The sequence below is a fragment of the Ictalurus punctatus genome, chromosome 14 (assembly GCF_001660625.3).
Source record: "Ictalurus punctatus breed USDA103 chromosome 14, Coco_2.0, whole genome shotgun sequence".
In the NCBI taxonomy this organism is placed as follows: domain Eukaryota; kingdom Metazoa; phylum Chordata; class Actinopteri; order Siluriformes; family Ictaluridae; genus Ictalurus; species Ictalurus punctatus.
The window spans coordinates 10,721,166-10,733,716 of NC_030429.2; the positions used below are offsets into that span (position 1 = coordinate 10,721,166).

The following is a 12,551-nucleotide window of genomic DNA, read 5'->3' on the forward strand; positions in this document are numbered from 1 at the left end:
GGCTACGTTCCAGGTTTTTGAAAAAGCCATGCTAATTTAAGTAGCTGTAATGGTCATAATGCAGCCTATTGATAAAATAGCAGTAAAGAACTCTCACTGTCAGATTTAATGAACACTGCACTCACAGCAATAATTACATGGCCTGACCTTTGCACTCAGCCTGTAAGAAAGCTTCCCCACCCGGCACCTTCGAATAAGGTACAATCAGTGGTTCCCTGGTTGGCTTCATCCTGCTGTCCCTCTCAAAGATGGAGTGGCAGCTCTCAGCCCTGTGCTTTTGTCAGATAAGACTGATTGGCCCTCCTGGACAGCTACCTTTAGCACCAGTTTCATAAAGCAAGCCAGTTAAAGGTTCTCATTTCAAAATCGACGCCCTCGAAAAACTTGGGAACACCTGCTTATTTTAAATGACGCTTGTCTCCAGGTCTGAAGCACTTTATTGGGTGGTGTTTGGAGCTGGGGTTCAGTCAGGGTACCGGGGAGCATTTTTAGAAGGAGGGGCAGAGTAGGGAAGTTTGAAGAGGACGTGTTGGCTCTCAGCCATTGTTGGAACAAAAAGGCGACTCTCTTTACATGCATAGCCAGACAGAGAGGACTGTTCTGGCTTCCAGTAAATCCAAACAGGAAAAAAAACACACATACACACACACACACACACACACACACATATACACACACAAGGAATAGGCTAGAGAAAAACAAACCATCTTTGAATCTCCTCAATCTGCGACTGGAAAATTTCAATGTTTTTCTCCTCTTCTGTTAGTAAGCAATATTTATCTAAATGGCTGAGATCAAAGATCCACCAACTGCTTGGCTTCGATGCTGTTTGTTTTCAATATTGTTCATGAGTTGGTGTGTAAAGGGATGCTATCCCTCGGCAAACATTAGAGTGAATAAATAAGTGAGAGTTTGTCCACAGGTGCAGAGAGAGAGAGACAGAGAGAGAGAGAGAGAGAGAGAGAGAGAGAGAGAGAGAGAGAGAGAGAGAGAGAGAGAGAGAGAGAGAGAGAGAGAAAAACCAGTGAGAATAGGCCCCCCAGGTGAAGTGGCTTTACTCCAGGTTGGGCTGGCCTGCTCTCTGATGAGTGGCAACACCTTTTATGGGATACAATTAACAAGGCTTCCAAAAGACCAAGCTTACATTTTATTGGTGTTTTATTATCCAACCTTCTTGCAAGTGCAGTTGTTTATAGGGAAACAAGCAACTCCAAAACAAATATCCAAAATAAACATTTGACATTTATTAAAATTGATCAAATGTGACTTACAGCTGAACTGGCCAGTTGAAGGTTAAATGTCTTGCTCAAGAGCACAGCAGTGTCTTTTTGACTTCTTTTCAGTAGCTCTAAAAAGTGACACATACTCCATATTTCTATAAAGGACTTAAATCTCACTTAATCTAAACTACTTAACGTTATTGTTTGAATCTCTCACTGATTTCTAAACAATAGTGGTTGGGCTGCAGTAACCACAACTCTAAGAAGAAAGGTATTTGTAAAGAATGAATGTATGCATGTGAACAAAATGACTGTCAAGCACAGAACCTTTCAAATGCCTTTAAAATGCAAGTTGTACCTCTAGGGCAAATATTTGAAGGCATGTGAAGGACTCAAAATAATTGTGGTTTCTCCTTCATGAAAACAAAAAGCAGTTTCTAGGGGAATATCAAATTCTTATATTAGAACTTGTGAATCACATCAGTTCAATATGGCTCCATCAGAGAAAGGGTAAATGGTCAATTTCAAGCTTTTTAGCTTTATCAGAAAAGTCTCAGTCTTAATGACTTTATGTAAAAATGCTTAGCTTCCTGGTCCTTCTTTATTTCTTTCTAGGTACATGTACAACTACTACTACTACAAGCTACTACTAAGGTCTATAATACAAAATGAAAATTATAATAATTAAAGAAAATATTGTTTAATGAGCTTATCTCTTCAGAATTTCGAATGTGAACACCATTCCAATCTTAACCTTTGAAACATTTCATTCAATTTATGTCCTGTGAATATTAATGAAGTTTAAGACTTTAATAAATGTGGAAAATCTTTCTATGTAAAAACTTCCAGAATACTAGATTTACGTCTAGTAAATGCCACTCTGACTTTCTTTCATTCTTCCTATCCTTCCTTTCACTCCCCATCTCCCTATGTTAAGTATTGTGTGGTTCTCTGGGCAGTTTGTCACTCAGCATCATTAAACACAGGCCTCAGCCTTTGGCCAGATCAGGATAATTAACTGGAGAGGTCACAAGCTAATGAAATGAAAAGATCCCCAAAATGGTGCTCGCTAATCCGTCCTATAACAGGGCTTTATTGAAATGGGCAAGGATGGTGGGGTGGAGGCCCGGAAAAGAGCAGCGGGTGAATAATCAATAACCAAGATTGATAAAAAATGAGCAACAAACATGTTCTTTTTCTGTTTATGCCTTTAATGGATGTGGGTGCATGGATCTTGTCTCATCTAATCTATTTAACATTACTGTAAGGTTAGTAATGGGCAATTATAATGACATTATATGGAGACGTCTGTATATGGATATGGATACTAATATGGATATGGATACTAATTTAGCAATTGAGTTGCACATTGCCATAGAATGCAATAAAATGCCATAGAAGGAAGTTCACATGTTTGACATATTTAAATGAAATAGGCGGTATGTCAAGCCACACCAATAGGATGTTGAATAAAAACTTCTGTGCATTTAACACATCCATGTTCATTCTTTAAGACCATTTTATGCCCAGGATCTCACCTGAATACCATACATTTGTACCTCCTAAGAACTGCTGCTGTAATCATAAACAATATTCTGTGCTCATCGCAGGACTCTCATTCAGTTTTCCCACTGTAGATCTTTTCAACACATTCAGTAATGTTTGCCTTTACTCTTCTATAACTATTTAATGTAATGATTTATAATCTCACTGTACTGTAATATATACCGTGCTATACTATAATCTCCCAGAAGAGGATGAGTTCTCTTTCAGTCTGGTTCCTTTCAAGGTTTCTTCCTCACATCATTTTTCCTATTGTTAAAAGTGCTTTAGAAATAAAAATGAATACAATCTGTCCTTCTGTGAGGTGAATGTGAAACAAATTTGCTTGGTGAACAGGTCTGAAATGTTCCAAATGCTACACCTTTTTTATACCAAATATTCATTAATTCATTCATCTTCAGTAACTGATTTGTCTTCATCAGGTCTACTGCCATTTTTTGCCACCACACTGCAGATTTATACTAAAACAGGCAGGTCAGTAAAGAGTAGCACTTTGACTGCATAGCCTGTAAGGTTTTTAAATGTAGCTAAGTGGCAAGAAGCGCTGATCTTCAAGATATCATTACAAATTAAGAAAAAAATAATAATAATTTGTACAAATATGTTACAATTAACACCTGAGTTTCCTGGTATGTTATTAATCATCTTTGTAAAGTACATACATGTTATAGAATACATACAGTGTACTGTAAATCTAAGTCACAAAATATGATTTTATAGGAAAGGCTACAAGTAATCTTAACCATACACACTGGTTCATGCTCCTTTGTTTTTTGGGAGTTATGAGTCACGATTGTTACTCACCTTATGGAAAAGTTTAACTACTGCAAATAGCCATAGCAACATCAAACAAAATACTTCTTTTAATGTTAAGATTTGCATCATCAAAAATAGACATTAATATATATATATTAATATCAAATAAAAGTTTATACCAACCAGACATTAACGTGTTAGGTTTCTTTATGACAGCTAGCAAATGGTCCAGCAGTGTGTGCTAAGATATTAATAGTGATAGGATCAAAATATCACTTCATAAGGTTGCATTTCCTTTCTTGAATGTGAGATAACTGCTTCCAACCTCTTTCACATCCTCTGAACAGCTTTTTAGAAGTGCCAGTTGCAATATTTTTCTTGATATTTCTGTTAAAACTGCCACACACTTTAGATAACACCTATTTTTCTCATGTTATATTCAGTTGCTGTCTAAATTTCATTTTAGAATTTTGAAATATGGCTTTGAGAAACTATGGGGGTTGCAAACTTTGCACTCAACTACAGATGAGATAGCATTTAAATGTGAATTTTATGCCAGTTCTGCTACTAATTCAATCCTGAATTATTTTTATATTAAATACTGAGACATTTTATACTTAACTGTACACAAGATCTTAGTTTCAGTATATGTTTTGTGGTCACAGGCACTGTGTAATAAAAGATCCTAAATTTCCCGTTCTTATCATTCCAAGATCAATACAAAACCTGCTGAAGTTTCAACACTATGAGCTTTCATTATGCTGATAAGATCACTGTCAGAAGAACCTAGTAGCATCCAAATTAATGAACCTCAATTAGCAGTTGTGTTGGGCAGAATTACCCTAAAATCACGAATGCCTCTGACAAAAGGAATTGGAGATAGAATGGGGGCAAAAAAAAAAGTGCGGGTGCCACAAAAAAGTGAGAGAAGGGAAGAGAAGAGTGAGAAGGGGAAGAGAAAGGGAGGGGACAAGGAGAGATTAAAATTGTTTGAACTGAATGCACGCTCGGCCTATTCATTTGGTATTCTGCTCAAATCAAGGCTTTTGTTCGGGCCAAAGTAAAGTGGCGTCAATCATCTCGACCTGGTTTTTGTGTGGCTGAAGTATTTATTATGAATTTTGCAACCACAATGACAACTCCAACCCTTCTAACTGAATTTACAATCTGCCTACCATATTAACCAAGCCGGAAAGGAGGAGAGAGAAGGACTATAGAGATGGGGGTAAACAGATAGACAGACAAATTGATGTAGAGAAGGAGAATTATAAGCCTAGAAAGAGCGAGAGTAAGTGAGAGAGAGAGAGAAAGAGAGAGAGAGAGAGAGAGAGACAGAGAGAGAGAGTGGAAAACATGGGGAAAGACAGAGATAAAAATAGAGAGAAAAGCAGAAGAGAGAGAAGTTTGCTACTACCAAGCCACTCGCCCTCTGGAACCACATCAAAGTGACAGAAATGTCCAATCAGATTTGTCTTACAGGCATTACATGATGAATATGGTGCAGCCATGGCACAAAAGGGCTTTTGTGGGGGCCTGGAGCGGAGGCCATTCACGGCCCCAAACAGACAGCCAGAGTGGAAGTAAATGGCCAAAAGGCCCTCACCGAAAAAAAAAAGCAGCCAAACTTGTGCAGCACAATGGCCCATGCAAATGACTGCAGACCCTCCCACCCCTCATGGCTCAGTGAGAGAGAGAGAGCAAGAGAGAGAGAGAGAGAGAGAGGGAGGTTAGGTCGTCTGAAGTTTAGAGCTCCTTTTAGTTCTGCTAAGAGGTGTCAGTTGAAAGTATTAGGCTGAGCACATTCAAACCCCTTTCTTATTTTATTCAAAAAAATCTTCTTTAGAGATAGAAGTCCACTGACTTTTTTGTCAGAGTGTGCAGCAACCCCAAAGTGTTGCAGAATGGAGACTGGCTTTCTCTTGAAATAGAGCGTTAGAACACTATTGAGGCCTCCTGACATTAGCCTGCAATAGATGAAGGTATAATAAAAACCTGGCACAGTAAAGAAAGCCACTGTGCACCTATTTCTCCTGTAGGGCCAGGTGTAGAATGGCCTTTTGAAAACCACCCCGAAGTCTGTGTATATAGCAGCAGGATTCAGTGAGTGTAGGAAGGATGTATTAGATGGTATCATCGAGAATAGCCTGTGATGACAGTCAGAATGAGTAGATTTAATTTAGCACACATTTGACAAAGTGAGAGAAGTGCTTCTTCATCTCCAAAAATCCTTGCATCACTGATTGCGTGTGTGTGTGTGTGTGTGTGTGTGTGTGTGTGTGTGTGTGTGTGTGTGTGTGTGTGTGTGTGTGTGTTTGCACAGATGTACTATCTACTAAGATGTACTAATATGTACTAAGAGGTGTTATGAAGTGGCTCATTGGGGGGAAAGCACCTCATTGCACCCTTTCTTGGTGTAATATTTTGCCTAAAAATTAACATCTACTGACAGCAACACACACACACACACACACACACACACACACACACACACACACACACACACACACACACACACATACACACACACACACACACACACACATCCAAGAGGAAATCTTTAGAAAGTTTCTAAGTTTATCACTGGGACATTTGGTTCTCTTGATGGGACACTAGGAATGAGGCAGGAATACACCATGGATGGGATGCTACTCCATTGCACGGCACCATGCACAAACACACACATACACACTCATTCACACCTAGGAGCAATTTAGCGAAGCCAGACGATCTACCACCATTTCTGGAGAGGTGGGAGTCCAGAGAACATGAAAGAATCCCAGGAGGACACTGGGAGTTCATGTGAAACTCCAGACAGCAACCCGAGCTCAGGATAGAACCTGTGACTCTGGAGCTGTGAGGCGACAATACTACCAGCTGAACACGTTATATCCTAAAAATTCACTTTCATCATTTAAATCTGCTATGATGTAGGCTAGCTGTCTGCATGTTTTTATAAACCACTCTCATTAGTCTTATTTATGGCCCAGAAAATACCTAATCTGATTTGGCCACTCAACTATGATGTGGAGCTATAAAGATTACCCTGCATAGATGACATAAAATAGTTTACTGCTGAACCTTACAGGATTTCTCTATGGCCATAACTTCACTATAGTAAGAGCAGGTGCCCACTTAAATTATTGTCTGTATGGCAGACTGAATTTAATCGAAAAAAGGAGAGCAGATCACAACATGAGCTGAACAGAGCAGAAAAACTGACTAAGTCATTTGCCTTGATGAAATACAGGAGACTATGTTTTGCCTCTGAGACAGGGTGGTCCATAGTTAATAAATGACAACTCAGAGTCCATGTGAAAAACATGCACACATGCTATGCAGGCATGGGTGATGTCAATAAAAAGGACAGTATGACAAATGAAATATTGTCAGATCAGCAAGTTTATAAATACTTATGTTCACAAAATGAAATATAACAGTGTTTGCCCTTAAAATGAAATATTGCATAAATTAAGTGTCTACTCTCTAGTCTGATTTTGTGTTGAATTAACTGATTACCAATGAGTTACCAGGTTATTGGGTATACCTGTCTTATAGCTACAATTATTGGCCATTTTACCAAGGATGCCTATCATATAGGCCACTTTGTTGGAATTTCTAGAAATAAGCAAAATAATCTCCCCATATAAGTAGATACATTTAAGCTTGACATTAGTAAATATGTCTAGAAATAGGCTTAATAGTTTTATACTTGATATAGTAACCTCTCAATGAGAAAGACATCTGAAGAATGAGCTTAATATTAACATAGTGTATTTATGGGATTATTTTAAAATTATATTTGGAATTTTGTGGAACAAATTGTGTGGAATTAATTTGACAGTTAAAGCACTCCCTGGCAGCAAAAAAAGGCTGAGAAGGCTTGACCTATACACAACGAGTTTAATGAGTCTATTGATCATTTTGACTATTACGCCACTGTTGAGTGATTTATATCGAATATATCCTCCTAGTGATGGTTTTGTAAATATTAAAGGTTATATAAACAGATGAATAATTGCTTATATAAATCATTTGCTCTTTTATTTATTATTTATTTATTTATTTTCAGGTCTGGAGTTCAAAGGAATGAGACTGAGGCATGACGGCCAACAGCAGTCCTCGGTACATACAGGTCTCTAAGTGCAGGCATGCGGCCTTGCACCTGCTCACAAAACCATGAGTGTGTGTGGAGGGGTAATAGGGGTTAAAGGGGGTGCTGAGCTTTATGTGTGTGCTGAGTGAGACTTCCATGAAAAAAAAAAAAGGTTACAGAATGAGATTAGTTTTTGTTGATTGTTATAAATAGCACAATATTTTTTAGCAGTACAGCAGGTTTTGGTATGCATACATTTACAAGTAATTGTGATGATCAGTGGACTACTCATTCAGTATAGTGCAGTGGGCCTACGGTATTTCGGTATTTATGGTAACACGCGGTTTTGATGTAGACCAATACTCCATAATTCAGAATTATATGTATGATAGGCTATGGAGCTGTTAATAGGACTAACCCTCTTCTAAAAGGTCATGATGTGAGGTTTTGTCTCTACTATTACTCTCATTTCAAATGCAAACGCCTGCAGGTGAAATTCAAGTCATTATTTCATTTCATTGCTACCAGTGATTGTTTACAATAGATGAGTGCTATAATATGGATAATTGCCTACAAAAGCAGGCACAATAGAGCATTGTGCATTACACAGTCTAACAATAAGGGTTTTAGCCCAGTGCCCCTCTCCACCCCGACCCCTAATTTTGACCTACGAGTCGTTATTCCAAAGACCTCAACATAAAGGGTAAAATAATCCATCTCTATAGTACCTAGAGCCACAGCTTTATACCCACGTGGAAAATTCACCATGGATATACTAACATCTTTGTCTAGCAACTCCGTTGCCTGATATTTATCAAGCCATGTTAGTCTACATACACATAAAAAGGCCTTATAATGTCTTGGTGTTAATTGTATTAATGCACATGAAATTTATGTACATGTGAAATAAGGGATGAACGGACATATCTGTGAAGATGAAGTTGCAGAGTTCAGGATGTAAAAAGAAGCAGCTCGTATGTATAAATAGAGTGAATTTATTTATATATATATAAAAAAAAACATTTTACACAAAATACAGCATATCTGTTAAATCACATATATGTACATTTTCTTAGTCTACAGAAAGACAGTACAAGTGCATATATTGAAAAAACATTTCCATACACGTTGCCCATTAGCAAAGAGCATCATGTCTAATCAGTAATACGTTCTATCGCATTCTATTCAGTGTTAAAAGCAACAACGTACAGTATCTTCCAACTAATTCATTTACAACATGGTCGTTGTCACAGAGAGGCAGTGTACATTGTTGTTGTTGTTGTTGTTGTTTTGCTCGGCATACAAAAATAAATCTTCATTTTATTTTTTCAACAATACAGCTTATGGAACAAGTTTCCATTTTAAAAACGTTCACGTCAGCAACTAGTTAAATCAGCAGAGACACTAGATAATAATGGCGTATTTCTGTACTAAAATCTAGCCGCTAGCCTTTTCAAACAGTATGCCAAACTTCACACTGCGCATGTGCGGCATTTTCCCGTGGACGCCGCGTGGACGCGCGCGTTTGAATCAGAACAGTCCCACTGACTCGTCGTCTCTACCGGCTGGTGAAGTGGCACACAACAGAAGTCCTTAATTGCACTTTTAAACATTTTATGTCGAGTTTTTAATCCTTTGTCCTCCAATCCAATCAGAGAGGGGGGGGGTCCCGAACTTCAACGCCGCTTTAATCCTTGTCTTGTCTTGTTCTTGAACCTACAAAGCGGTAAGGTTCTGGACTGATGTTGAAGTTTGCAGACAGGTGCGCTCGGTTGGAGTTTGTGATGACGCGCAATGCACTTCCTCAGTATCTGTTGAACCATGTGGTGAAGTCCAGCAGCTCCTGCTCCTCGGAGCTCAGAGGCTCGTAACTCCCGTCGTCGGAGGAGTAAGACGAATGTGGTGACTCTGGATCCGCGGAGTAACTGTTGGATAGGGTTGGAGAGGGGACTCCGCACTGAAACGCGGCCGAAATGGCGTCGTGCTCGTCCAGGAGTTGCTGCAGAGCGCGGATGTACTCCACCGCAGACCTCAGGGTTTCTACTTTGCTCATCTTTTTGTTAGCCGCGCCGTTCGGGACGTGCTGGCGCAGGGTCTGAAAGCCCATGTTTACTTGCTTGACCCGGTTCCTTTCTCTCTCGTTGCGCCGCGCCACGGCGACCGGTTGCTGTTGGGGGATGCTGTAGCCCAGGCCGGTGAAGCTCAGCCTCCTCTTGCAGCGCAGCAGTTCAGGAGAGTTGGAGCGCTGTCTCTTCAGCACTTTGCTCTTGCTTTGACTCTGGCTCGCGTTGGAGATTGCGCACTCTTGCCGTCTCTCCACGCGTCCGAAGTGGCACTGACCCTGCGCCAGTTGTGTCGTTGGCATACTGCTGGTAGTCTCCATCTCGATCTTGGGATACGCCAGGACGGACGTGTACAATGATTCCACCGAGGCAGATGAGGAAGAATAACAAAGTGGCAACTAAAAAAAACTTTCTTTCGCGTGTGTGGCCAATTCTCACTGTCGAAATGTCCAAGTGTCTACTGGCCCCCTACCAGTGCTCGATCTGATACAAACTTTGGCAGCACTCGGCCCTTTTTCAACACGCGTCCGACACCCCACCCCCTTAAAAAGACGCACGCTCGTGTGGGAGTCTCCGCCCCGCTGCGGGATTCTTGAGCTGCGGCTCGGCGGGCCAGGCGCGTGGCTGCACGGGGCTCAATAAACAATCCGACGCTTTCACTGCGCCAGCACGCGCTGCGCTCATTTACATCCCAATATCTGCAGCCTGAAAGCCCATTGGTGGATGCAAAACGCCTTGCAAACTAGTGAGAGAGGGGGAAAAAAGAAATAAAAAGAGAATAGGGTTTTTTGGTGCTTTGAAATGCTTTTTTTAATTTAACAATGTACCCATTGGCAAGAATACAATTTATCGTTTTTTTCCCACTTCCCCTCCCAGTCCCAAGCTTTTTAAATCCGACATACCAAGTAGGCTCCCTGGTATCCAAGGTGCTGCCTGTTTGTAGGAAATGAATGCCAGGCGCCCGGCCGAACGTGTGCCCTTTACGTATTTGCGCGGTGGAAACGGTGCACCAAAAATGTGCAGAGATCAGAGAACAAAAAACTCATCACAGCCACACAGGGGAAATTATGGGATGGACAAAGTGCTGCTAATGCACACTTAGTGACGACCCAAACTTTTTACTGAAAGGCTGGACTTTTCATCTCGGATTGGTGTTCCCTCTCAGATATTATTGTTAGTGTTGTCAGATATTATGCATTGTGGTTTATCCATCTCACCCTGGATTATGATTAACCTATTCATTATTTATATTTCTGCAACATCCCTAAATGCAACAAAATGTGAACATATAAATTTTATGCAAGTGGCTGCAAAGTAAGCGTCCTGTGTCTAAATTCTAATGAATTTCAACAATGTCTAAAGTTTATAAACAACTTGTTTTAGGAAAAATGAATAATTTAAATAACATTGATGTTATTAATTTTGTTGTTTCTTTTTCCACCAAATACTACCCCCTCACCCCCACCCTCCCACGATTTCGTCCTGTTTGTACCACACACCCCTTTCTCCACCTTTTCCACATTTGTAGATAACAAAAAGTGCCAGCCTAAATACAAGATAAGTGTATTATTCGTGTTTATTTCACAGCTACAGCATGAAAACGTCTTACAGAAGGTTGTCGTTCACTTTATGGGTATGTTAATAAAATAGATGTCTTGCGGCATCTAGTGGTCACTAGTGGTAATGCAGTTCCCTTCACACGGTTAGTAATGTTCAAGGTTAGGTTCAACCAGGGATGCTTGACCCTTGTTACTAGGGCACGAGCCCCAGAAAACTGTTGCTGTGCCCCAGTAAAAGTTTTCCTGATAAATCATTGTCTGATGAGGTATAGTGCAGTACATACGTATACAGCCTTTCCTATTCATTGCACATTATCAGGTACATAATTTGAATTATTTAAAATATGAAGGCTGATTGTAACACCAGCTGAAGCAAAAACATCCCGTACATCCCTTTCTATCACACGCCCCGCCCCTTAGCTCTGTTCCTCCTCCCTTCAATCATAAACCTCGACTTGCAATCAAACGTTAATTCATAAATCATGAATCATAATATAACATTGTAGCTAAGGAGAGGTGACTACCAGGTTAACACTAATCGCTGTGTTAATGAGTAGTATGTGGATATTTGTATTTACTTGTATTTCCAGATGTAATTTACTTGGCACAGATTTGATATATAACATAACTTGTTAACTGCTATAATAATGCTTGCTTATCTCTTCTAATTTGGCATTCTGCCACAGATGATGTGATTTAGTCATCAGTGCAAGTTTTTGATGTGATTTGTTCATTTAGGGGGCTAGTTAGTTAGTTTACTCACAAAAAATGCTAGTTGTGGATTTAAGGGGTTTTTTTAATAGATTTTTAATTTATTTTTATTGTTTAATTTTTTTAATGCGTTAGCTGTACTGTTTGCAAGAAGGGGTCTACTTAGTCCTACTTATGCAACCAGGTTATTGTAAGTTTTTTATTTTATTTTTTTCCCCCCATAAATGTTGTTTTTCACTTAATTTTTATACGTTGTAATTTCATATTGAGGGTAGGAAAAGTTCTGACATGATTGATCACAGTTTCAAAAAACTTTTAACTGGGGTGTGTAGACATGTGTACAGGTAAAGGTAAACAGTATGATGCATGCCAGTAATGCAAATGGAAGTAAGGTTAAATGAAATAAATAGGAATTATGAAGCAATAAGTTGAGATAAACAGTATACAGATAGCGATAAACAGCATGATGCATGTAATATAATACAGTAGATTATAGTAGATAATATAGTAGATAATTCAGATTATATTCACATTCACCAAATAAATAAAAACTACAGAAATTGCATTAACTTCCTGATCCAAAATG

General features: G+C 39.4%; 1 protein-coding gene across 1 annotated transcript; it reads right to left on the reverse strand.

The window, feature by feature from the left end:
• Positions 1 to 8,309: 8,309 nt before the first annotated feature.
• LOC108274588 (achaete-scute homolog 1b) lies at positions 8,310 to 10,385 on the reverse strand. The gene has a single exon (XM_017484800.3). It carries the CDS (start codon positions 10,013 to 10,015, stop codon positions 9,437 to 9,439), a length of 579 nt encoding a protein of 192 aa, XP_017340289.1. The 5' UTR covers positions 10,016 to 10,385; the 3' UTR covers positions 8,310 to 9,436.
• Positions 10,386 to 12,551: the final 2,166 nt, after the last annotated feature.